The sequence below is a fragment of the Podarcis melisellensis genome, assembly GCF_964234715.1.
Source record: "Podarcis melisellensis genome assembly, chromosome: 3".
Classification (NCBI taxonomy): Eukaryota; Metazoa; Chordata; class Lepidosauria; order Squamata; family Lacertidae; genus Podarcis; species Podarcis melisellensis.
In genome coordinates, this window is record NC_138530.1 from 36413296 (window position 1) to 36441141 (window position 27846).

Below are 27846 nucleotides of genomic sequence, written 5' to 3' on the forward strand. Positions count from 1 at the left end.
ACGGAAGCGGAGCTACTCGCCCGGTTTGAAAAGCGCGAGGCGCTTCCTTGGCTCCTCCCAGAGCATCAGAGAGCCGCCGGCGTCTTAGGGGAAGCCGCCAGGGTAGCTCGGAGCCGCTTCCCCTGCGTGGCCGAGTGTAGCCCAGCGCCGCTGCCGCCCACTGAACTCACGCGCAGGCCGGTGAAGGCACGAAGCTGGCGATGTGCGGCTGCGGCGGGAGGTGCGGCCGGGCGACGCCGGGAGCCGCCTCGTCCTCGGGCCGCCGGCTTCCCGCCACGCCGCTCTTGCTGCTCGCCTACCTGAGCTACCTGCTGCTGGGCAGCGCCGCGTTCTGGGCGCTCGAGTCGCCCCGCGAGAGAGACATGGCGGGGCGGCTGCTGAGTGAGAAGTGGGACCTGCTGGAGAACTACACGTGCCTCGAGAGGGAGGACCTCGAGGACCTCGCCAAGGTACCGGGGTGGGGAGCGAGCCCGGCCCGCCGCCTCCCAGGAGAGCGTCGCCCCTGAGCCCCGGGGCAGTGAGGGGGACGACAGGAGGGCGACGGCCGGGCTCGGCCCAATCCCACGAGGGAAGGGAGGCGCCGGCTGTGTGCGAAACTTGTCCTCGCATGCTCCTCTCTCCCCTCAGGCCGTTGTTGTTTGTAGATACTTAATGTGGGGCTCTTACGGTTGAGGGGAGGGCGCTTTGCACGCGGGCAGAGGCACGCTCGTCTCCACGTGCTCCAAGGCCCGAAAGAAGGTTGGGAGCGGGGAGAGAACTGGCTGATGGAGGACTGTACAATCGTGGGAATGTGGCAAGGAAGGTGCCTGGCGGGTGGGGAGGAAGTCTGTCCGGGAGAACTTTTGCAAAAAGGAAAAGTAGAAGTCCATGGACAGGCCAGCCCTTCTGGAAATACTAGGGCACAGCGAAGCATTGCACATCCACGAAGATGGTTGTCCCACCGTCAGATGGATGGGAAGGCAAAGAGAGCCCCCGCAGAAAGGGTTCTGCGATAAGGAGTTTTCTGTAGAAACCAGGGAAGCCGCCTGTCCAAAAACGCAAGCCTTTGAGGAAGACCACATTATACCTAAAACCAGTGCTATTTTTTAGAAAAAGAGGTCCAGGAGCTTGCCATGTTAGAATGGCAATGGCGCCCACTGGAGAGGTGCTGGAGCTGAGCTCTCCCTGAAAAAAAAGCCCTGCCTGAAACAGTCGGGCAGCCATGGGGAATCTGGGGTCCTCCAGATGTTGGGCTACAACTCGCATCCACCTTGTTCGTTGGCACTGCAGCTGGGGCTGATGGGAGTTGGGAATCCAAAAGCATCTGGAGGACCAAAGGGTCTCCATTCCTCATCCCTAGATAGGGATACTGTGCAAGAAAGTTCCATCAGCCCTAGCTGGCATGGCCAAAGGTCAAGAGATGGTGAGAGGAATGGTTCTCCCATCCTGCTGAAAGGGAAGAATGTCACATGGGGCATGAGATGCTGAATGCATGTGAGCTGGGACATCTGAGAGTCTGAGCAGGAAGTCCTCAGTTCAGATGTTCCCTCAGTCATGAGCTTCTTCATTTTCACATTATCAGACAGAAGCACCGTGTCGTTAATGCAGTCAATCCAAATAGTGCCATCTTCTCATGGTACTACAAATCCAGCCACAAACAAAATAATTAACCATTTGCCTCCTTTTATTGTTATGGAAAGCAACAAGTTGAAGAAGGCTGTTTTGTTGGTACTTCACATTCTGCTGCTTGAGCAAGGCTGCTTCACCCTCTGAGCTGGCCCCGGTCAGCTCACCCTCTGCAATATGGAGATGAGAATGCTGCCCTATGGGGTTGTTATAAGACATGGCAGGGAAAACAACTGATGTTTCTGGACTAGAACTCCCACCATCCCTGACTAATAATCATGCTGGCTAGGTCTGATGCAGTCCAATGACTTTTGGAGGGCCACAGGCTTCCTTTCCCTATTATAAGATGTCCTGAGAAATATACTTGAAGTACTGCTATGTAAATATAAATAGCTATTGCTATGAGCAAGACAAATGACCGTGGGTTTTTTTTAAAAAAAAATATCTCAGTGCTATTTTCTGTTGACATTGTTCCCATATTTGGATGTGACTGTCCCTGAAGAACTCATGGGAGAGCATGGCCAAAATGAAGTAGCATATAGAGATGTTAAGTCATGTGTTGTGTTTCACATCACTTCTCCTAAGCTTAACGTTATTTTATTATTATTATTGATACACCACCTAATGTGTTCAACTGGCTTTACAAGATAAACAGAAAGGCAGGGCACTTGCAGTATAAAAGGGTTTTTAGATACGATTTGGTAGGTGAAAATAACAAACAGCAGAGTTAATCGATGAGGAAGGATAAGGGTTAGAGAAAGCAGATCAATTGAAAAAAAGCAAAGAAGACTGTTTTCCACTTGTGATTTGCTACTGATTCTTTTGATCATAGCAATTACAAGCTGGACTCACTCTTTTGAGTCAACTGATATGTAGGCAATTTGGTGTACCCTCTGGGCTTCTACACTTGCTTCTGACACAGTCTGGTTTGAATTTTGTGGCTTAGTCTTTGGGAGAACATTTCTGGGTGAGGGAGAGAAGTAGTTGATTTTGAGCTTGGTTGGTTTCATCTCATCCCACTGTTCTTTAGTGTTCCCTTTTCCACAATAGGGAGACTGAGACATGACTAGCCCCCAATTATACTGCAGGAGGTGCATGAGATGGGCATGATTCACTGACTTGGTTTGCACATCACAGTAAGCCAAGCTATAGCACCTGCTTTCCTCCCTCCAGATCTTTTAGCATAGCACGGTGCAACAGTGGCTAAGCCAAGGTTTGACTTAGCATGTCATAGAAAGGCAGGATCATGGTTAAGCTCTCTCTTCTTGGACCACAATCTATATACCAAGTTTCATAGCCTCCTTGGGAGCAGGAGCAGGTTTTGGTAATCCTTCGTAAGGATCATTGGGAGCCCAATGATGCTTCCACACGTGTCTTGTTTGCGTATATGGTCTCACTGGTTTGATTTTCTTCCACATTATCAGTGTGGGAGAGAACCTTTCTTGTAGTAAAGACTCTCAGATAAGGAGCCAGTTAGGGTTTATGATGTTTCACCTATGTACCTGAAAAGACGCATTAAGATTAATATTCACCCCAATATATTGTTGTTACTTATCTGTGTTAATAATGTGGAGAAATAATAACTTTCATTTGGAAAGGGCAAGGTCCATCTAACTTCAAAACAATCTTAATCACCACTACACCATGATAATCTGGCACTCAGATGCAGGTACTCCAGCAAAGAAACTTTGATTTCAGATATGGCTTATAAAGTAATCCTCTCCAAGGCTTTTTAGAAGACCCTGAAAACTATCACCCAATAATGCCTGGCTCACATGTCGCATTGAGCCATAGTTTATTTTATCTTTGGTTTAATGAGAACACAAAGTATGTTTGTTCATACTGCTGAAATCATGGGTGCTTCACTCCACCCCCATCGCCGGGAAACAAGCCGTGGTCTCACTTAGTGTTGCACCTGAACCTGGATTTGTGGTTGGTTCCTCTCAGTAACCAAAGTTTGCTTTGGACTTAGCACTTGTTTGTTTGAAGGAAACCAACCATGAGCCCAGGATTGGAGGTAATGCAAAGGCAGGCCATGGTTTGCTTTCCAGCTGCAAAGGAAGACTGCAACACCCATGGTTTCAGCAGTGCACACAGGTACACTGCGCATCAATATTAAACCACAGGGTCTTGCAACTATGGCTTAATGTGATGTGTGAACAAGGGCTAAGTCATCTTGATATTCCCACAAAAAATATGCTCAGTATCTTTTAAATAAATGAGAAGTGCTGCTTAATGGAGGCTATGACATTCCTGATTCATTATCCCAAGATTACTGTCCAGATTTTGAATCTATTCTAACATTAGATCTATTAGTTACAGTAAGATAAAGTGATGATGCTTGCCAGAAGACATAAGAAACAGATCCTGGATGGTCATTATCATCTATCAGTGTCGTTTATTTAATGCTTAAGGCTTCATTTTTTGTAATAATGGGCCCATTTTGAGGCAATTTAAATTTTATCTACTCATTCATTGGGGTCTATAAAGATGCTTTATTATACTAAGGGTCATTGTTTGTTAGAAGGGAGGATAAAAAATTGTTGCTAAGAACATATCTTGCTTGTCATGTGGTGAAGCAATTTGGTGTATCTCTAGTGTATGTGTTCCTACATCAACTATTTGGGAGTCACATAGGGCACCTATTGCATTCCTTAAAATTGAAGTAGGTCTCCCTTCTTTAAAAACACGCATTCTTAAATCCATGATTCCATACTGGCAAAAGTTCCTGCTGTTGTTTGATAAACATTTATAACAAAACAATTTTTAGACCTGCAGAACCAAGAAGGCTGGCAGCAATGTTGTAACCAATCCATGTTACCAGTTTCCTCTGCAATGTCATCACAGGACATAACTCACCATAAAATCCATGGTGCAATTAAGATGCCAAAATGGACCTAGAATTCTTCAAGTCCTCTGTTTGGTATATCAGAAAAGTCCAACCATAAAAGGACTGCTTATGTGTTGGAATTAACTCTTTGAACTGTGTTTAGATTTCTGGCAAAACAGAGAAGGGGGGAAACTGAGGCATGGAGAGGGGAGGTGCTGGGAGGAAGGAGGGGAACCCACAGGCATGTCATGGCAGTACCCTTCCCTCCAGTTTATCCTCCCTACAAAGTTACCATTCAAGCTCTGAGGTGGATTTCTGCAAGAGCTATCGGATTCCAAGTCTTTGCCCAGTCCATTTGCCTCATATGCCCCTAACAGCTCAGACTGTTGTCGCAGGCCAGAGAGATATACGTCGTCCTGTCAGAGGCCAAGAATCCAACCAGAGCTATAGCTTTTCCCTGGGAAGGTGGCAGCATATTGCCAGCTTCCAAATCCACAGAACTAATTAAAGCCATTATCACAAGCAGGCTGGCCCTATAAAGTATTGCCAGGGCAACTAAGAACAGGGACTGTTCTCTTCATTTCAGCATTTTATTATAAAATATATATTTCCTTGTATATTAATAAAGCAGGGTGGACCAAGAGCAAGCATGGATCAAAAATCAATAGTGCAAATATAACTAATAACTTAATTTCCCTTCTCTGTTATGTCCCAACATCTTAATTAAGCTTTAGCAGGTGGAACAAAGTATCACCTCATGCATGAATAGGGAAAGTATAAACAGTATAAACAAAGGCTTCTCTCTGCCTAGTCAAAGGATCACTGTGAAAGAGGCAGCTATCTGTTCAAATTTATATCCCATCTTCTTTCCATGGAGTGGTTTATGTGATTCTCCCCTGCCCTCTGTAGTCACAGCTACCCTATGATGAGGCTACCAGATTTTTTAAAATTAATCTGGGGGCACTTTTCAACTTCCTACTAAATAGATGGATTTTGTCAGGGGACTGATTTGTAAATCTGGGGACTGTCCCCAGGAAACGGGGATGTCTGGTAACCTTACCCTATGAGCTAAAAGGTAGCAATTAGGGCTTTGTGCGTGCGTGCGCACACACACCAGTTTAAAATGGATGTGTGCACGTTTGGTTTTTACACTGTCAGCACAACGTTGTCATTATTCAAGTGGTAGCCTGCACTTCCCTGCCCGATTTGGTTTTCCCGATTTGTGGATATTGCATTAGTGGATGCACATTACTTGGGTACTTTTTAAAACATGTATGGTGACATTTTGCTGGATGCCATCTGTCACTCCATCCCCACCTTCCATTGGCAGGTGCTCCTCAGTGGGCTGGTGGGGTTCCTTTGTGGTATTTCAGTTTTGTAATGGCTTCAGATACACAAATAAATAATATTTTTATTTAACACACACTTATAAAAAAAACAAAACCGATTGTTCTGTGCAAATATTGTATATGGAAAAACTTGTATACAAATAGTAATCATAATGGCCATGTGCATGAGAAACAAATACCTGTGTGCATGTCCGTGGTTTCCAGAATTCAGGAAGGGTGGGCTACTAGCAAGGCAGAGTATGTCACACACACTGTAACACACTTTAAATTAACCTATTAAATTAGCTGTTATGTGTATGTCTGTTATATTGGATATTAAAGCAAAGTAAGAAATTGGCTGCTGGCACAGTTAAACAAATGCTTCCAGACATGCCCACAATGCACATCAGGTTTCAGGGAAGGTGGGAAGTACTAATTGTGGGGAGTGGGGCAATACACAGTGCACATACATCCAAGCATTGCCCACTAGCGTGGATGGGAAGCAATGAGATAGAGTTCAACTGACATTATTTGCATGTGGAAAAATGTGGGAATATATATATATATATATATAGATAGATAGATAGATAGATAGATAGGATCTGTGTGACCCATATGCACATTAACTGTGTATGCACAGTTTAGCTCAATATCACCCAGTGGTAAACAACCATGATGGGGCTTTACTCTTCAGTAACTAGCCACATTTACAGTGCATCTCCTCACTGCTTCTGTGCTCCCTACACCTCTGGCAGTTGTAACTACTGTGGAGTAATTATGCCATATGACTACTACTAAGTAACTTCCATGTTCAGTATATACTGTGGTCTGCATGTTCAAGCTGAAAACTGCCCCATCCCATTATTTATTAAGAGTATTTTTACCTGACCTTTATCATATGATCCTAGGGCAGACTTCAGTGCAGTTAAAAACACTAAAACAGCAGCAGTTCCAATGCATTTTAAAGATCAGGGTGAAAACACAACCTATCCTTAAAATTGCTGTACATAAAAAGCCCCATGGATAGCCCCTTAGAGCAGGTATGGGCAAACTCTGGCCCTCCACATGTTTGGGACTACAACTCCCATCATCCCTGACCACTGGTCCTGTTAGCTAGGGATGGTGGGAGTTGTAGTCCCAAACATCTGGTGAGCCGGAGTTTGCCTATGCCTGCCTTAAATGTTTTAAATATGTACCATGCCAGAAAAGCAAGTTCCAATCTTGCCTTGGTCTGACAGTCTCTAGGCTGACTTAGCTGCCTTGTTGCCGGAAACTCTCATTCTTATTCCTTCTTATCTCTTTGCAGGGCATCATCCAGGCCTACAAGAGTGGGCTTTACCTTAAGGGAAACACGAGCCTGGGCAGATGGGACTTTGTTGGCTCCTTCTTCTTCTCTGTTTCTGCAGTAACAACCATCGGTAGGAAATGTTCTGAGAAAATTGCGTAAAACCAGTTATAGAAACAGCCTTTCCCCCTTCTTCCTTGCCAGAGGCGCCACCTTCAGGAAGCAAGGTTAGCCTACAAATGGGCAGATTCCTGTATTGCTTTGTCTTATGTTCCTGTGAGGCATCTGAATTCCACACAGAGACAGTAAACCCTGGGTTATGGAATGGAAACACACAATTATCCCTGTTGTTTCGTTTTTTTAAACTGTGGTACAAGCTTCTAGGGAATGGTGTGAAGTATGAGGGGAGAAAATAAATTTCAGGAAGGCTGACCTTCTCTCTCATCAGCCAAGAATGGAATGCCCTGTGCTTCCTAGCAAATTACCTTTATTAATCTATACTATATCCCCAAATGTTTCATCATCCCACTGTGATCCGAGTAGAAGGGGCAAAAGGAAGAGTGATAAAGTTTCCCTGATACTTCCCCTGTGTTTGCTGTGATAATCTAAATTTGTACACCTTGGAGGAGCAGATAGCAAAGACAAAGGAAACTTATGGCTTAAACCAGTGGTTCTCAAACTTCTTTCTCTAGGCCACACATAAATACAGTGGACGCTCAGGTTATGAATGTGATCCATGCGGGATGCACGTTCACAACCCGCAGCATTCGCAACCCGCAGTGGCACGTCTGCACACGCGTGGGTTGTGATCTGGCGCTTCTGCGCATGCGCGACCCCAAACCTGGAAGTAACCTGTTCCGGCACTTCCGGGTTTTGGCGGGTCCGTAACTCAGCCTGAAGCATCTGTAACCCAAGGTATGACTGTAATAAAATTTTGCTCCCACCACACCAAAAATTTTATTGATAAGAAATACACTGGAAGACAAAAAGAAACTTAGCTATTCTTGGTTGTACACCTTGGAGAAGCAGATAGCAAAACAGAGGAAACTTATGGCTTAAAGAACACAAGTATTTATAATATGATTATGGGACATCCAGAAAGTATAAAACAATGCAGCCACATAAGAGCACAAATCATTCCCAAAATATAAACACACCACTTACAAATGTACTTTAAGTATGTGTACAAACTCAATGACAGGTATGAGAATGCTTTCCCCAGGTAATCTCATTTATATTAGGTCTAATTTGAGACAAACAAACTCCAGTTTTCATCTCCAGTCCATGTGAATCTGAGGCTTGGATAGCTATCCACATATGGTCGACAGACTTTCTTGTTTGGAGGTTTCCTTGGGGTTGCTACAGGAGTCAAATGAGCCTTCTCAAGCGCTCTGTCTGAATGGTGATTTTGGATCACAACCAGGATTGGTCTCAGTATTTCTTGATGTTCTTGCTCTCATTTTGAAAAGATATCAATCTGTATTCTGCAGATTAAGAAAAGAAATATTATACTATACTATATTACACTGAGGGACACTGGTGGCGCTGCAGGTTAAATCACAGAGGCTAAGGCTTGCCGATCAGAAGGTCGGTGGTTCGAATCCCCATGACAGGGTGAGCTCCCGTTGCTCGGTCCCTGCTCCTGCCAACCTAGCAGTTCGAAAGCATGTCAAAGTTCAAGTAGATAAATAGGTACCACTCCAGCGGGAAGGTAAATGGCGTTTCCGTGCACTGCTCTGGTTCGCCAGAAGTGGCTTAGTCATGCTGGCCACATGACCCAGAAGCTGTACGCCAGCTCCCTCGGCCAATAAAGCGAGACGAGCGCCCCAGCCCCAGAGTCGTCTGTGACTAGACCTAACGGTCAGGGGTCCCTTTACCTTTTTATATTACACTGAAACATTTGAATGTTTCTTTGATTGTCCTTGAATCTTCTCGCAACACTGGCCATCCTCTCCTGCCACACCAGTGTGGCACTCCACACCCTTTGAGTACCACTGGCTTAAGCTAACATAAACTAATCTTTTAACTGCTTACTGACATCAGTTCAGATCTGATATTCTCTATCACTGGTTTACCAATGGCTTCCAGTTGTTCTTCTGGCTCATCTACCTTCAGGGAAGGGGCAGGGCCTTTTCAGTCGTGGTTCCTGTGTTAGGTGAGTCTCTCTCCAAAGAGACTTCACACTTCCAGTCCATTGGTTTTTAAGAGATTGATATAAATCTTTTGTGGATTTTACTTTGTTTTCCAAGTTGTCCTGAGGTTTCAAGAAACTACTTTGTTCTTCTGGTTTAACAGATTATGATTTTATTGGTTTTGTTCTATTGATGGTCTTTGCAAGTTGTTATCTGGGGGCTGCTTTAGGAGCCATAGAGTGCCATGTAAATTTCATAAAGAAACCAGCTGTAACTATTTATAAGTAAAGTGCTTCTCAACTTGTCTTCTCTGGCATTCTTTCCCTTTTGACAAACTGCATGAATAGCCTTAATGTGGGCTGAAAAGGGTCAGTCATTTATTTTAGGGATTGCCTGAGGGTGACAATATATTCCCATGTTTGTGTCATCCTTCTTGGTTCTCTTTGATGTTTGGGAGTGTGTTTTTTTGATATACATTTACGCACATGCCCCACAAACCCGACATTGTTTCTCCTAGACTCACTGATGTAAATGGGCTGACGTCAAAAATGCTGAAACAGCCTATAGAAAACTCTTCAATGCTCTCATGATTGCTTCTGTTTCTTCATGTGGTGCCTCTGATCACATTTTTTTAATCTGGGCATGTGGCCATGAATGCTCTGTGTATCTGAGACTCAAACTACGCACGACAGCAGTAGCAGCTCCATTTGTGGGTCCCCCAGTTACATATAAAGTGGAATTGCAAATGCATATTTATTTATTTATTTATTTATGGCGCAAAAGAGCTCATAGAGTGAGAGAAACTGAATCTTCCCTGCACTTAGTGCTTGGCTTCATGTAGCCTTTCCTCCTGGAACAGTGTCAGAAACTCAGATATATAAGCTAATCACCAAATGACACCTTGAACTTAGATTGTGGTTGCCACAATGGAATGTCTAGGCACCATTCCCCCACCAATTTTGGATTTTTTATTTTTATTTTGATGCTTTGTATTTTAAAGACAACATCTCAAAGGGGTTTACAACACTTTCAAACATCAAATAAGACAATCCAGAATAAAACAAATTCAGGCTTCAAGGAAGCTATTTCAGATCCTTCTCTAAGTGACATTTTGCTTTCCCCATACTTATTTACCTTCTTAATTTATATAGCTGCCCCATATCAGAAGAACTCTAGGAAGCCAGTGGGGTATAGTGGTTAGAGTGTTGGACTAGGACCTGGGAGGTCAGGGTTCAATTCCGCACTCAGTCATGAAGCTCACTGGGTGATCTTGGGTCACAACCTCTTAACCTACCTCACAGGGTTGACGTAGAGATTAACCGAGGACATGGGTGAACCACGTACTCCTTGGAGAAAAAGGTGGGATATAAATGCAGTAAGTAAACTCTTCTGCTTATTTGCCTAAAAAGCTGAAAGGTGGGCAGCCAGATGGAGATGCCAGTCGCCAACCTGGCATCATCCAGAGATTATGTGGTTACAATTGGACCCACACCAGTTGAATAATGTGCCTGGTGCCTGGGGAGTTTTTAACATTGCTCTGGAACCAAGCTGGGCAGAAAATGACCCTGGAGAGAAGCTATAATACAGGGCAGAGAGTTTAGCACCCCACTTGAATGGCCCTTTTGTTGCAAACATTGTTGCAAACAGGAGATCCCACTCCCCTAGTTTATACATGGGAGCAGTTCTGCCATCAAATCTAGTGTGAACCTGAGCTGCTTCTTTTGTTTTTGTGCAAAAAAATTTTAAAAATTAAAAAAAAATATTTTTACATTCTACAACATGTGCATATAAACTGTGCAGCAGTCCTCACACTGGAAAGTACACCCACCTGCATACAGCTCTGCACATGAAATTGTACAAGGAGCAGTCCTCTTGCCTCTGCCTTCTTACAAGTCACAAGATGGCAGTACTACATCATGCTATGTCTAGCATGCTGCAAATTTTTTACTTCTTACTTCTCACTAGTGTTGATTTCAAAGCAGACAGGAAGCTTTTTAATATAGGAGTATAACAATCCAAACAACAGCAACACAAAAGAGTATAAGTAAACCTTTCATCACTGAGTTATAAAGTCAGCCAGAAGGGGAAGAAAGTCGCTATTCCCCTAGCACGATATACTGCAGTTAGGAGAGAAAATCCATAGCAATCATTAAGAGATTGGAGATCAGTTATTCTCCTTGCTGAAATTAACAAGGAAACGGAATTCAAGCCATTCTTCCATGAAGGTATCCTTCCTAAGTTTCCCATTCACCATTTGAGATTGTTGTGTCAATTTCTCTGTGAGAACAAGGTACGCGCCAATCCTTTATTGCCTCCCTGAACAAAGCTGGCCCCATGTTCACATAGCTGTCAACCTTCCCTTTTTTTGCGGGAAATTCCCTTATTCCCATGCCGTTTCCCACTGCTTCCTGCTTCTATTCCGGATTGTTAGATATCCCGTAGACTGTCCCTGGGACAGGTGAGGCTGCTGATCCCTTATTTTCAAATCTGAAAGTTGACAGCTATGCATGTTCAGCTGAATTGCTACCACTGTGAGAGCTGTAAAGATCAAACAAAAAACTTTGTACCCTCCAGCACTCCCACTGTAAGTGTATAACATCTTGCACCCCTTCTAACAGAGTGGTGATTGGATTTCATTGATCAGACTGGGGTCAGACTGGGTACCATAATATATGCATGATCTTTAAGGCAGATTACTTTATTCTGCTGGAGAAGGAGCGAAAGGGAGATCTAGACCACAGTGGGTCTCCAATCCCCTTCAGAGATCTGTGTCTTTAAGTCTCCCTCCCAAACCATTCCTGGTCTCCTGCTTGAGCTCCTGATTTTAAAGGAGCTGTGTATCAGCTGTCTCCAGGGCTAGCCTCATGGGGCCAGAATGCCTTCATTCAGTTAAGTACTTGCTACTTTCTGGGTGTAAATCCGATGTGAAATTGTGTGCACAATGCAAAGCTTTGTGTGGCATCCATATGGGCATCCCCAGTCAGATTGGGAGGTACATGCTCATTCTATGGAAAACAGCCCTGTGCAGGCAACAGCAGCTGCACATCTGCTTTGCATCAGTGGTTTCTCATCTTGGAAGTTGGGTGAGTTGGACTTTAGTTGGGCTGAGTTGAAAAATGTAGGGGATTGGAGAAGAGGGAAGAAAAATGTCCTGCTCTTTGCCCCTTTTGAGAAAGTTTCTAAATGTCCTGCAGGACATATTCCTGTATTTAGGAATATATGTATTTAATTTATAGTGAAGAAAAACTTAAAAGGAAGGATGGCATTTTTAAAAAGGTTTGACCACAGCACAGCATTTGATCAACCCTCCCTTCATCTGTTGGACACACTTTGTTACTATAACAAACCACTAGATGGCAGTACAAGCTTGGTGGGAAGGATTTGACAATAAGCAGTCAGTCTTCCAGGACCTGCTCACTGTGAGCATAACTTTTTGAAAACAGTGGTATAAGGGTGATAAGCATTAGTCTAATACCCATGGATTACGCATCTAAATCAATGTTGCAGTCAATTTTGGTCGAGAGTTTTCCAATATATTTCAACAAAATATCAAGTTATTGTTTTCTATGCAGTGTAACTGATTTTTAATATTAATACACCTACCGGGTTTAGAAGATTGAGATGCTCCCTGGATGTGATTTCTTGGCAATTCACGTAGCACATTATTACATCCAGCAAATCAGATGGGGATGAATTATTGAATGGCTTCCTTAACAAACAGCACAAGGCAAAGCAATATATTAAATCTTGAGCTAACAAATTAGAGGGTAAAAGGACTGCAGTCAAGGGCAGTGTGGGGGACACTGGACTTGTTCACAAGGTCCTGACCTGCTGCTCCTTTGCTTAGCAGCACCTTCTGTAGTAAGTGAGACTTAGAACCTGCATCTGCCAGAATGATACAGAGATGAGCAAAACCGGCTCATCTAAATTTGGACTAGGGATGCACACACACACACTACCCCATTTGCAGCAGGAAAACATCGATTTTCTCAATCCATAATCATTCATGTTTATCCTCATCTGCTGCTATCAATCTAGATCAACTAAAGCATCCATAACAGATGCTTAAAAACCTCCAAGGAAAGAGAGTCCACAACCTTGTGAGGGCGTCCATTCCACAGTATTCCAGAGGTGGTACTATTACTGCCCTTGATCTGGATACTCTACATCTGTTGATGCAGCCTACAATAGCACTACATTTTTTCCCTTTCTCTTTTTGCTCCTTCCACACACTGCTGACTCATGTTCAACTTGTGGTCTACTAAGACCCCCAGGTCCTTTTCACACATACTACTGGCAAGCCAGCAGTTACCCAATATCATTTCTCCATCTTCTCCACGCAGAGAGCTTACTACTTCCTTGTCCTTCCCCTTGTTTCAAACATAGCCAAAGAAACCTTTTTAAAATTATTTTTCACCACTCTTACAAGCCTGAGCTCGTTCTGAGTTTTGCCCTGTCTGACCTTCTCCCTGCAACTGTTGGCTCCTTCGTGATTTCACCTTTCTTCCATTTCTTATACAGCGGTACCTCGGGTTAAGTACTTAATTCGTTCCGGAGGTCGTAACTTAACCTGAAATTGTTCTTAACCTGAAGCACCACTTTAGCTAATGGGGCCTCCTGCTGCTGCAGCACCGCCGGAGCACAATTTCTGTTCTCACCCTGAAGCAAAGTTCTTAACCTGAAGCACTATTTCTGGGTTAGCAGAGTCTGCAACCTGAAGCACATGTAACCTGAAGCACATGTAACCTGAAGCGTATGTAACCCAAGGTACCACTGTACGTGCCCTTCTTAAATCTCAGCTCCTATGTTTCATGAGCCTATAACTGGTATGATGGTAGTATATGGTGCTTTTGCCCACGTGGTTCAAAGCAGCTTATGTGCTTTAGTTTGGTAAGCAGCCCTGAAAGGAAGGCTAGTGTTACAGTGTCAGTATTATGTGAGCCTGAGAGACAGTCGCAAATGAATATATATATATATATACCCTTTTATCAAAAAGTACATCTTATGGTGATCTTATCAAAGTTGCACACAATGCAAAAGTACAGAATGTTAGGACAAAGTGTACAAAAAGTGAAATGCAATAACTTCCTTATTTACTTACACCTGGGAACAGGCTTTTCAAAACTTCAGATAAAGTTGTTCTCCATCACATTATCATATCAACAAATATTCAACCCCATTTCTATAAATTCCTAGTTCTCTGTCTCAGTACAGGGTCACCAGACCCCAGCCGTTCAACACTTCTGAGTACTTTTTCTTATCCTGCTTTTCTTGCCATAGGCCACCCAGTGGGTTAGATGTGCTAACAAAAGCAGCACCCCCAACTGGAAACAGGTGCTCACTGGGGGATCCAGATGAGACAGGAGAGACTTGGGGGTGTGGGACAGGGTGGGAGCTACTTTGCTTTCTTCAAGTCAAAGAGCTATGGTGAGAAATAGATGAGGGCAAGTTGAAGAACCCTAGAATTCAGTACAACCTGACAGGCACTTTAGGAACAGCCTCCCCACCCCTCAACCACCATTTTCATGATCATTGACCTTCCACTGGACAAGGAAGTGCCCACCTAGGCTCATATTAAGTATTTGTTCATTTTCAGTGGAGAGTAGGGGGGAAACCAACTGGCTGGAGCTTGATTATATATTTACCTACAGGCCACCATGTTCCATTGTGGATTCCAGTTCTGTGGATAAATAACATCACATTATTTTCCTTCAGAACCAAGTAGTCCAGTTAACATTTATAAGACAAGTACATGCATGTGCGCGCACACGTGCATATGTATATTCATTATATCATATTTATGTAAGTCAGTATCTTTAACTGAGACAGCTAACATAACCACAGGCTTTAGAAAATGTAAAATCATTGATTGTTAATTTGAAATGAAGTTAAAATGTTTCCAGTTATTGCACTGTTATTAGTAAACAATGGCTTACTTGAAAAAACCCCAACTTTTGATTCCCTCTATTCAGTTTGATGTGTAAAATTGAGTTCAGCACTTAAACCTTGGTGCCCTGGCATTATGAACATATTGTGGCATCGCCACAGTTCTGCTGCATGATTTAGATGGGAGGGCCTAGTGGACAGTTTAACCAAATACATGTAGGTCCACTATTGAACTGCTTGATATACAGAAATTCACTTATCCATACATGAGGAATTAGTACACAAACCTCTCTATACACACCACAGATTCAGATATCCAAACAGCCAGACCTGCGTGTAGTACTGTAAACCAACAAGCAGCCCTAAACAAACCTTTTTCGTGTTTTGCTGATCCAAGACAGAGTTTCGCCAGAAACCATGGTGGGAGGGATGGGAGACAAATCAATAAATCTGCCCTTTACTATCACTGTAACCTCTGATTTGATTGAATGATCAATAAGGTTGAAGTGCCATTTGGTTAAATTGAACTGTTCTGTGGCATTTTATGGACATTCCTGTGTGTCATCTCTGTGCACCCTGAGGTTGCTTTTAAAGCTTTCTCTCTCTCTCTCTCTCTCTCTATATATATATATATATGAACTTTCCTGTTTTCCCACATAATCTTGTTTTAGAACTACTTCTGTTTGTGTATTGTGGGTTGTTGTGTCTTTAGTACAGTACTTACCATCATCACTCCTTATGCTAACAAATGTGTACGCCAATATAAACGCAGCTGATCAAAGAAAACCATACTTGCGGTGTAGTCACACAGTTCTTCAGAATTCCCCTCTTCTAGAAAGCTCCATGGAACCCATTTTAACATTCTTTCAGGATACTAAAATGGAATTGGAACAGTACTGTGTGGGGTTTTGTTTTTTTAAAATCTATTGGGCTTTTTTTTTCTTCTTCCCAGAATGCAAGGTTGCATCTTTAAACGCACGCCTACTTTGAAATACTTTCCTGCGCATCAAAATGTGGTTGTTTTGAATGGACAGTGAGTTTTTTATATGGGGAAGTGTTTGATCATGTGCCCCACACAGACATTCTAAAATTGTGGAGACACAGGGAAATTGAACCATTTGCTTTTTCCATCTCACTGCTATCCAGATTTTTAAAAGGTGGGCAAATAAAAGCAAACAACTAGTAAAATCCAACATGGGAGCGGGGGAACATGTTAACAGTGCAATCTATTGTAGGATGCGAAATACATGGTTGTTATAGAGGACAACTCTAACAAACTTCCAAGAACTGCTCCTTGCAAGAACCAGGCCCCACAGAATGCAGTTTAAACACTTATTTATGCTTCAATTTTGCTTTAGCGCCATAAATGTGTCTGCCATAATAGCGTTCACAGCCAATAGAAGTAAGTGTGCTATGAAGCCAGGTGACTTTTATTCTCAGTAATCATTGTGGTTTATATTGAATGCTTATGGTACCTGGCTATTCCTTTTTCCTTGCAGGCAGCCTGCTGCTTTCTCCCCACTATTTAAAGAGTACATGGGGGGGGGGCATGGGGAGGAAAGAGCAAGCTGTTCCCACCAGGAAGCGCATGGTATTCTGGTTGTTTTGTTTTGCTATTCAGTCCAATTAACCTCCCCAACCAGAAGCAAACATCACATAGATTTCAGAGAGTTACATCTATAGAATTAAAGTGGGCTTTCAGGGGAGTGTAGAGTCTGTTGAAGCCTTCAAGTGGGAACGTTTCCTAATTTTAGGACCCTTCTGTAATCTAGAGTGCTTGCTGTTGGCACCTGCCTCCATACAGCCTTATCCCTTGTAACGCTGATGATGTTTGTAATGTTGGTTTGCTTGTGAACAAAAAAGTGTGTCTCAACAGATGCCTTGTTAGTTGGGGGGATGAGAATGGAGGGAGTCCAGCATTTATTTCATAGATGGAACTAGAGTTAGAAGAATGGGAAGTAGTTTTATATTGCATGTTTATTTACAAAAATACTACTAGAAATAATAATAAAAAGTGTCGCTAGAAATCATATCATACGACACTTTTTACTATTGTTAGTAATGCTCTTGAAAATATAGGAAAGGATCTGATGATCAGGTCGAAGAATGACTTGGGCTATTCCTGCCTGGCAGCTGCTGGGAGGTGTGGCATGATGCCATGAGCTATAGATGATGTACATTAAACTTGAGTTTTACTGACCTCATGAGTTTTGTTTCATCGCTGCTGCTTTTAACTGCTGTTTTTATTGGCATTGATTTTTGTTTGGTTTTATGGTGTTGATTTTTAGTCATCCCCACTCCCCATTTGTATTTTTGTTATGTACTGCTGAAGCTTGGATGTAAGCATACAAATGTTTAGGGGGGGGGGAGTAAGTATTTTGACCACATTCCTAAATCTAATTGCTCTGGAGTGAGTCCTAGTAATATTCCAGTGATCCTTTACTTCTAAACATGCACTGGTTATGATGGCAACCTAGTAAAATTGTTATTTTATCTACCTGAATACAGCTGATATATCCTTGGCTGGTAGATACACAGTACTGAACACACAAATACAAAATTGTTTACCCTAAATGTGAGACTTCTGTCTCACCACATCCATGCAATAAAAGAATTAGAATATCCACGTCAATATCTGTTACTTCAGGCATCTAATAACCTTTTGATCTTTTAGCTTTTTGTACAGGTTGGCTTCACATATACAGTGGTACCTCAGGTTAAGTACTTAATTCGTTTCGGAGGTCCGTACTTAACCTGAAACTGTTCTTAACCTGAAGCACCACTTTAGCTAATGGGACTGCCGTGCCGCCAGAGCACGATTTCTGTTCTCATCCTGAAGCAAAGTTCTTAACCCGAGGTACTATTTCTGGGTTAGTGGAGTCTGTAACCTGAAGCGTACCACTGTATTAGCTTACCTCTGAGGTGATGGGTGAGAACCTTGCTTCACTTAATGGAAGCTGGGACTTTCTGATAAGGCCACACAAGTACCTCCAGGACTGCATACAAGCTGTGAGCCTCGTGCCACATATCCTTAACCTCTGACCCTCGTCTTTTGGTCAGATAACACTGAAACAGATTTATGTTTTTACAGCCACATTCTTTTAAACTAACTATCAACTTTCTCCTTCCAGGCTATGGTAACCTGAGTCCCAGCACGGAGGCTGCACAAGTCTTCTGCATCTTCTTTGCTCTTTTTGGGATTCCTTTGAACCTTGTCCTCCTCAACAGGATAGGACAGCTGATGCTCTCTGGTGTTCACCTGTGTGCCTTCCACTTGGGTGAGAAGTTTCACTGGCAGGTAAACAGCAAGGGTGCTTTACTGCTCATTTTTGTCAGCATGGGTGAGTTGTTTAGGTGCAGATAAAAGTGGCATGTCTTTGACTTAAATCTGTAGCAGGCCAATCAGCTGGCCCGATAATGGTGTCTTAACCCACAGAATGGCTTGTGATTCTGATGTACAGATTCTTCTCATTGCAATACAGTAGGTGGGGGGAACCTTCAGCCCTCCAGATGGTGTTGAACTACAACTCCCATCAGTCCCAGCAAACATGGGCAATGATGTAGTTCAGGAACCACTGGAGGGCCAAAGGTTCCCCACACCCTGCAACATGGTCTCCAGAGGCTATGCATAACACTTGCTTCTCTCTGTGTTTAAGTGACCAGCTGAGGGCAAAACTAACAATGCTAGGCATGTTTACTCAGAAGTAAGTCCTATTGAATTCAATGGGGCTTACTCCCTGGTAAGTATATGTAGGACTGCAGTCCTGGGAACATTTTTGATTTGTGGCTGAAAATGGCAGCACACGGAATAGTTATGAGACCAAAGTACAGACTTGTTTGTTGCCGCATCATTTCTTATTGCAATTCCTACATCAATAATAGCAACAAGGTTGCCCCTGAGGGAGATCAGTAGGGTAATTATAAAGGCAGAGGGCAAAGTGCATGACACAAGAGCTCTCTTCTCCAACAAGCATACGATCAGGGAGCTCAGGATGAAGAGCTGAGGGACACTAACATCTCCCAGCATATGCTGCCCGAGGCAGTTGCTTCACCTGCCTAATGGTAGGACCAGCCCTGTAAATTATAGTCATTATTACTGGTACTATCAGTACTAATATACTTTCTTCTTAACTCTCTGTGTACTGATACTTTGTGTAAGTACTTGAAGGACACATCAGCACTTTCTGCTAAGGCAGCTCTGGGCTCAAAATCTAGTTATGCTTTCAAAACAATGCAAAAGTTTTGACACTCTGATCAGGATTGTGGAGCGTTTTGGTTGTTTAGAAATAATCCTTAAAAACTGAGAACTTCACAACTAGGCCTGCATGAACTCTGTACTATGTTCATTGTACTAGTGTGGTTTCTGTTACACAAGACAGTATTGTGTATTGAGGGATCTAACAAGATTTCAAGTAGGTGTGATTGGAGAAAACAATTAGGAAACAAAGGCAGTATTTGGTGAAGGGCAAGTCTCCTGCTTCATGCCTTTTACCTTAATTTGTCTCTGTCTGCACCCAAACCAATTCCAAGCCTTGTCACAAACTTAAACTACTTAATTTTTGCAAAATAGGGAGTAGAAGCCCCACAAGTGCAACACTTTGAGAGGAGAAAGAAAGGAAAACATGGCAGATGCTGCCCAAACCTAAGTTCTGAGGGAAATGTTATTTCACCTCCACTTATCAATGCTGTATGGTCAGTCATTTCCCATGGCTGGCTGTCTGCTCAGTCATTTCCCATAGCAACCCTCCAGCACTGTATTGTATCTCATAATTAGGGTAAAGGTAAAGGGACCCCTGACCATTAGGTCCAGTCATGGCCAACTCTGGGGTTGCGGTGCTCATCTCACTTTATTGCCGAGGGAGCTGGCATACAGCTTCCAGGTCATGTGGCCAGCATGACTAAGCTGCTTCTGGCAAACCAGAGCAGTGCACAGAAATGCCATTTACCTTCCCGCCGGAGTGGTACCTATTTATCTACTTGCACTTTGACGTGCTTTCGAACTGCTAGATTGGCAGGAGCAGGGACCGAGCAACGGGAGCTCACCCCATCGTGGGGATTCGAACTGCCAACCTTCTGGTCAGCAAGCCCTAGGCTCTGTGGTTTAACCCACAGTGCCACCCGCGTCCCTATAATTAGGGTAGCCAGATACAAAAGAAGACAGGACCATTGGACCTTTAATAGTTATGTTGGAAGGGGTAGTTTCTGTAGATTGGAGCTTGAATAGTAAGTTATACCTACTGAGATCCCTTCTTTTACACAACTATTAGAGGTTCAGGAGCCCTATTCTCTTCTGCATCTGGCAACACCATTCACAACTTGCCTCCCCCTAGCATCCGTGGAAGTAGTAGTTGTGTCTCTTCCCCACTAGAAAAGCTTTCCAATAAATCTCCCCTGTACTGCTTTTCAACACTACCCTACTATACTTTACCAACTCAGCTAGAAGGAGATGTTCTTCTCTTTGGCTCAGGTATCTGTCATCAACTTGTTATATTGCTGATGTGGAATTCAGAAATGCGCAATTTTTATTTTTAAAAATATATAAATATATACATAGATATAAAAATGCAACCAGCTGGGGAACTTGGAGCTGGGGAAAGAATCTCTTCCACACGCAGACTACTTGAGAACATTTTGGCCTGATCCTGTAACGACAGTGCTGAAAAGCAACAGAAAGTTTGTGTGAGTCATAACTTCCACTCAAAAAAACCAGAACTTTTCGGTAAAATATGTCAGCAGGGGCAAAAGAGAGAGCTCACAAAAATGTAATGTGAGTGCCCAGCTTTAATGCCTGTCTTAGGTAAGTTGTTATCAAAGAGAAATTGCCTTCCTTCATGCAAAGGTTGGGTTATTACCTGCTGCCTCTTCCTCATCATTTTCCCCCTTCACGTTATGTCTGGCCAGGACTTGCATTCCTCAAGTTATCTACCAGCGTCTCTGGCTCCAAGTATCCAGAAAGCATGACGCATGTACATAGTCCTGTCCCAGTCCCTGAACTAGGCTAGGATCAACTGCTGTGCATAGTATTCCTGAAAAACTCTGCAGTTTTTTCAGATGCTTTGCAATTCCTGGATACAGCAACACATCAGCTGTTTCAGACAAATCCCAGGCCCAGCACAGGTTGAAGATCTGACTCTGTTCTGATGACTGCTTGCATCGCATGTCAAGATCCAAACATTTCACACCCACCAATGTAAAAAAAAAAGTGTTTATTGCAAACATTGTCATTCCAGTGAAAAAAAATGTGCACGCTTTCGCTGGGGACATTTACTTTTCCACTTGCAATAGTAGAAGTTTCCAAACATTTTAATCAACTTCAGCTGATGCAGCAGCTGTGGCTATATCTGGAGATAGACCAGCCACAGTGACCCACTCTCTGGTAACTTCCCATTCAGATTATTGCAATGTGTTGTATGTGGGGAAACCTTTGTAAATGGCCTGGAAACTGCAGTTGGTAAAAAATAGGGCTACATAAGTATTAACTGGGACTGGGCAATTTGCTCAAACACCAGACCTGTATAAACTGCTAGTCTATTTCCAGGCCCTGTTCAAATTACTGGTCTTAAAATATTCAAAGTGGTTGGGTACCAGGGTATCTGAACATTTGCCTTCCCTTCAGAGACCCTGTTTCAGGTGCTCCAACACAGGTGATGTCAGTTGGGTGGCCATCAGAGCTTTTTATGTGCGATGGTGTCCCAGTTGTGGAATATTTTCCCCAGAGAGCCTTGCCTGGCACCTGGTCATTGGCATGCCAAATGAGGGCTCCCTCTGGCCTTAACCCCTCATTACCCCACCCCATATGTGATATTGCTGTTTTAAACCACTGTTTATCTGCTATGTACATGTTTTTAGTCATCTGATTTTATTCTCTCTTCTGGAAATGTTTAGACTGCGAGTTGTAGTTTTATAATATTGTTAATTTATGACATTGCATTTTACTTTTACTTTGCCATTTTATCTTTGAGAGCCATGCTTGTGTTATAGTTATTATAATTATATGGCCATATAATTATATATTTATACTAGATCCTAGAAAGGCCCATTTAACATGAAGAGGGGAGAAAGGAAAGGAAATTAGCAGTCTACCATTCCCACATCTCCAGATAAAAAAAACAAACATAAAATAAAATGTTATGAAGCAAATGTAAATGAAAGCTGGAGAGCATAAAAAACGTATTTCCTAGAATTGATAGTGCTGTCTCCTTTTAATCTGTGAGAACCTTCCTTCAACCCACTTTTGTGGCAGATTGAGACAATTAGTCATGCATCTTTCAAATCTGCCTTGAGTAGCATTGAATTTCCCTGGAAGATCCAAGTTCAAGTTTCAGCTAAGCCATAAACTAGTGGGAATAATAATACTCGTTTTCTCATCTGTAACTTGAGGTCTCTGAGTCACAGCGTGACCAGTCAGGGCCAAACCCACAGAACTGTAAGGGATCAAAAAGTGGCCACAAGGCCAGACAATCCATCTACCAGTCTTCTTCCACAAACCAACCAACCTAGGTAGTCCAAGCCACAGTACACAACAAACAAAGGTCAGGTCTGCTGCAGCAAGGTGTTTACAGAGCAAGTAACTTGAGATTTACTGGGACTGATGGAAAGATGTACTTAAAGTTCCAAACTCCTAGACATTAGAAGAACCATCCAGAGCCCTCCGTAGGCTCCCATGATTTTAAGAACCATGCCACCATGATTTTAAGTTTTCACATTAATGAGGGTTAGAAATGTGTGTGTGTTTTATAAAGGATGTGAATTGAGGTCCTCTATGGTATTGAGAAAAATATCAGATGATGTGCAGACCATCCCAATTACAAGCCACTGCCATTGAGGATTGCGGTGCAATCCACAGCCACACAGAATTAGAGACACCTTCTTGATCATACCTAACACTTAACTGATGTAGCCAATGTGGTTCCCTCCAAATGTCGTTGGACTCAAGTTCTCGTCTTTCCTCACCATTGGCAAGGCTTGCTAGGGGGTTAAAGTCCAACAGTATCTGGAGAGCCTCATGTTGTCTACCCCTGACTTTATTATTTATTTCATAAAAATTGTACACTGGTTGATTGTTTAATCATTAAACATTAAAATCAAACAAATCAAACGAAAACAGATTTAAATTCACATCAGCATTTCTAGGCATCTGGGTAGGCTTGCTTAAACAAGAATGTTTTTAGCAGGCACCAAAAATGCCTTAATTCAGCCTTTGCCTTGAGGCTGGTGATGCCTTGAGTCAGCCTTTTGTCAACCTGGTGACTGCCAGATATTTTAAACCACGCTGACTACGACGGATGGAAGCTGTAGACCATCTGGAGGGCACCACGCTGGCTGACTTAACTGTTCTCAGGGCTTGACTCTTGAGACCATACTTCTGTCTGCATACTTAGAGCCAGGTTTGTTGTAATGTCCCTGGCTTAATAAACGGTAGTGTAATTCAACCAGGAAGGAACGTTTGGTCATCACGTTTCGACCTTTCCTTCCTCTCGTTGCATGGCTTTGGTACTTTAATCCTGGTCATTACAACTGAAAAGGGGAACTGTGATTTAATGTCAGTTCACTAACCAGGATGGTAAACCATAATCAAAGCATGGTTGCTGCACTGCCATCAAACCAGTTCCCTGTTTCAGACACACTGCAATGTGGAACTGTGGCTTAAAGAGATCAGGAAGAGATACAAGAGCCTATGCCCATCTACCAGTCTGCTTCAAGCATTATTTTTGTTTCTTGTTAGAAAGGGGCAGCTGTCTTGACGCGGACCTGTGCACTGGTTGCTGGCCTTCTGCTGTTCCTTCTGCTACCTCCTCTGTTGTTTACTGCCATAGAAGGCTGGACCTATGAAGAAGGGTTCTATTATTCTTTCATTACTCTTAGCACAATAGGCTTTGGAGATTATGTAATTGGTAAGTAGTTCAGACCTATTATATACAGAATGTTTTTAGACTTAGATAAACCAGTAGGTTTATTTAGTTTGGTTTTCTCTCTTCCTTTCAGTAAGCTCCCATGTGTGAGTTCCTGTTATGGGCAAAAAAAGTGGCCTTCTCAAGTTTGAGTCTAATAACAACAAGGAATAATACCCTGTTTCTTCAGCTGAAAGCTGAAGTGTCAACATTTGCTTCTGCAGCATAAGCTGAAAGAAGCGGCCCTACTTGAATGTGAAGGGCCCTTTGCTCTGGAGCACTTATGTGCTTGATTACACAAACACAGTTTGTGAGAGAACAATTTTTGGCTTCACTTCCACAAACAACCTCATGGCACATTGCTGTGGTGCCCTTTTCAGTGAGGGAAGCACTTAACTCTTTGGGAAAACAAGCACCGAATTAATCACTCAGGTTTAGAACAATCCGTGTGTGAGGTGTTTCTCACACAATCCCATGTAAGTACGCATGTGCACACACACACACACACACACACACCCCCCTAGAGAGAGGAAAGCAGCCCTTTCCTAATGAACCACAAGCAGCTCTCAGATGAAAAGAGCCATCAACGGATGGTGCATGGCACAGAATATGGCATTAATCCCAGTGAGGCAGTGATTTGAGGGCATTTGTTTGAAGAAGAAGGTGGAAAAGAGCAGTGTATACAGTATATACTTTTTAAAGGCCATATTAAATTATATAATGAGTAAATTAATTTCATCTCCCTTTGTAAATAAGTTTTGAGTAGTCCAAGATGCAACTCCATCTCCATTATGGTATGGCCTGGGCCTTTTGTTTTTTCCTTACTACTTGCATGAAAATAGGCCCTAAGGTTGCAGGTCTTGGATGCATCTCCATCAAGAGCCCTGCCAATGGAATGTGGACTTTGAATCAAAACAAGGTGCAAAATGCAAATTCTACCTCCACATAATGAGTATTCTTCTTTTTTATGCTGGTGGTTATGGGCAACTGACTCAACCATTAGGAATCATGTTTCTTAAGCTACATTTCCCTGGTTCATTTATGCTATACATTCCTGGGTAATGAAATCATAGTTCAGTGTGTCCTTTGCGTTGGTCTCTGACCTGGATGGTGTCCCATCTACTCTTAGATGCTCCAGACACTGCAGGATTTCGTTTTTCTCAATCACCAGAGTGTTCTAGGCTCAATCCTGGTTGATTTGGTTCATTGTAAAATACTCATGTTTCTCTCTCAAGGGAGTGACATTTCATACCTCTAAACAGCTTGAGTGTTGTTTTTCCATAGGCATGAACCCTGAGCGTACCTACCCATCCTGGTATAAGAATGTGGTCTCTCTGTGGATTCTCTTTGGGATGGCTTGGCTAGCCCTGATCATCAATCTGTGCATCAGCTTGCTAGAGAACTCCAGTGGCCTCTGCCGGTGCTGCAAGAGAAGGAGCAGAGACGCAGAGCAAGAGTTAATAAGTGGCAACCCAAATGTCACTTTGGAATCTAAAGATGGGCAGAACTGCAGCACAAAGGACACTAAGCCTGCGGAGCCAAATTGAATGGCATATATGCTTTATTCCACCAAAGTATTTTGGCTTTTGCTGGAGGGAAACATCCAGCTGGGCAGCCCATCACCAGAGCACCATTTTGTGGCACTGGCAGAAGTGTGGCTATGTGAGATCATCCAACTCGGACCAGAGTGGAAATCAAAGTCTGCTCGTTGAGTTGTTCAAGGACTGCCTTACATATGATTTCCTTTCTACGTGGAGATGAATCTCTGTGTCAGAGGAATAATAGGGCCTGTGCCATCTTAGCTGAAGGGCTTTTACATCACTGCAAGCGTGGGAGTTGGAAAACCATGAACATCACTGTGCAATTATGGCAATGTGTGGGAGGTTTCCCCCCTATATCAAGGTTATTTCTGTGTAGGAAAAATGTGAAGTGACTGTCTCACCTATTAACCACTGCTCAAAATGCTGATGTGGTATTGCAACCTATTGACTTTGTAGGGTTATTTGCCCAATAGAAGGCTGAGCAGATGCTGCCACAGTCCTTGCCTTTAATAAAGAGCATTTGTACTCCAAAGCATGGCAGGTTCTGTTGCATATACTTATCACAGGTAACTGCCAGGGGGCTAGGATAAAGTCAACCAGTGCCACTCTCTGGAACCAACCCATAGATCAGCCTTTCTCAACCTGTGGGTCCCCAGATGTTGTTGGACTACACCTCCCATCACCCCCTAGCTAGCAAGGCCAGAGCTCAGGGATGATGGGAGTTGTAGTCCAACAACATCTGGGGAACCACTGCCGTAGATAGAAGTGGAGCACCAAGTGCCCCACTCTCAACTCACCAAGATGGTCCAGGTCAACGGTATCAAAAGTTGCTGAGAGAGTGAGCAAGATAACAGGGTTGCACTTCCCCTGTCCCTCTCCTGTTAATGGCCCACCCCCTCTGGGTGACCAGGACTGCTTCAGTCCCAGATAGATAGTCTGTTTCCTCTAGGAGCTCCTGCTGCAGCACAGCCGCTACCACCAGAGCCCAGGACGATGGAGCAGTCACAGTGTCACTTCTTTAAGCACAGCAGGCACCACTTTTGTCATTGAGAGCTCACCATTTCCCCCCCCCCCACTATATGCAAGTATCTTTTTAATATATCGGGCGACAGGGTTTAAGAACTTGCCTGCTGAATCAGACAAAGGTTCATTTGGTCTGGTACTATCATTTCACTATCATGTCTGCCAGTGGGGATGTGATAGCCGTTTGTTTCTACCCAGCATCTCATAAGTGGTGGCATCAGGCTTGCCATTTTTAGATATTGCGTGCCAATAGCCATTTTGTTGGGGCTCAGTTGGGTGGGGGCCACCCTTACCTTACTAAAACCACCAGAGTCAGACGCAATATCCATAAAGGCAGGGAGGAGGGGGAAGAAGAAAAAGATGGCAGAGGGCGCTAGTAATAATAATAATAATAATAATAATAATAATAATAATAATAATACTTTTTATTTATACCCCGCCCTTCCCGGTTCAGAAACCTGGGCTCAGGGCAGCTAACAGCAAATTTTAAACACTTAATTGCAATACAACATAAAAGCAGCATAGAAGCAATAGCAATCCTGTCATGGAGGCAGCAGCTAATTCCAGTTTCCTTCATTGGGAATAAACACCTATGAGTGAGCACTCCAAGGAGGCAAGAAATTGAAAAGCATATGGAAAGCAAACCCAGAAGATGGATGAAAGAAAAAACTGTGTTAGAATATACCATGGTCATTTTGGCAGAGACCAAAGGGGCTTCCTTCCTATCCCTATCTGGAGAACCACAGGCTTCCCTTCTCTGGGCTAATCAATGTTAAAGTGATTCATGCTTGTGTCCATCACAACATTTTCTGGAATGCTTCCCCTCCCCCCCCCCCCCCCGCTTGCATTTAATTTATGTACCTCTTCCACTGGCACCCTCATCCCATCCATCTGCACACTTGCACCATATTTGGCTGCTGGTGATTTTGATGCAACTAAACAGCATTTGCTTCTTTCCCCCAAACTCTAGCTTTTGTACCATTAGGCATTGTCCCATTGTAATTTGATCATCTCACCTAATCTGTCTGCAAAGATCCCGTCAGCACGTCAGATTCTCTGTTGCTTCCGGCAAGTTTCTGCTGTTTCCCAGGGCTTTGGAGTGGGGTGAGGTAGTCCTAGCAGAAGGAGATTTGTATCATAAAGGGTGGAAAAATCACCCACAGAACAGTTGTCTGCCAAAACCGGGAAGGTTATTCGTTCAAGGGTGACTAAAGAAAAACATGCCCACTCAGCTGCTTGTTGCAGATGACTGGGATTCTTCCACAATCTCCATTGGAAAATTACAGGAGATACTTTAAGGTCTTTAAAAGGTTTCTTCTGAGGCC

At 43.3% G+C, this 27846-nt stretch overlaps 1 protein-coding gene and 2 long non-coding RNA genes across 5 annotated transcripts; 1 reads left to right on the forward strand and 2 right to left on the reverse strand.

The window, feature by feature from the left end:
- Positions 1–26030, forward strand: KCNK17 (potassium two pore domain channel subfamily K member 17). The gene is made up of 5 exons (XM_081904343.1): positions 1–449; positions 7070–7181; positions 18198–18364; positions 23792–23960; positions 25242–26030. Exons 1-5 carry the CDS (start codon positions 201–203, stop codon positions 25502–25504), a joined length of 960 nt encoding a protein of 319 aa, XP_081760469.1. The 5' UTR covers positions 1–200; the 3' UTR covers positions 25505–26030.
- On the reverse strand, positions 8198–15865 carry LOC309366060. Of its 2 annotated transcripts, XR_014166453.1 has the most exons (6): positions 15791–15864; positions 14826–14860; positions 13009–13065; positions 12784–12889; positions 11009–11141; positions 8198–8532 (listed from the first exon to the last, which is right to left on the reverse strand). It is a non-coding gene; the product is annotated as an uncharacterized lncRNA (long non-coding RNA). The 2 variants fall into 2 exon arrangements; XR_014166452.1 differs by lacking the exon at positions 14826–14860 and having other exon boundaries at positions 15791–15865.
- LOC309366004 lies at positions 23753–27632 on the reverse strand. Of its 2 annotated transcripts, none has more exons than XR_014166384.1 (3): positions 27538–27632; positions 25265–25380; positions 23753–23892 (listed from the first exon to the last, which is right to left on the reverse strand). It is a non-coding gene; the product is annotated as an uncharacterized lncRNA (long non-coding RNA). The 2 variants fall into 2 exon arrangements; XR_014166385.1 differs by lacking the exon at positions 23753–23892 and adding an exon at positions 23972–24841.
- Between the last annotated feature and the right edge of the window lie 214 nt (positions 27633–27846).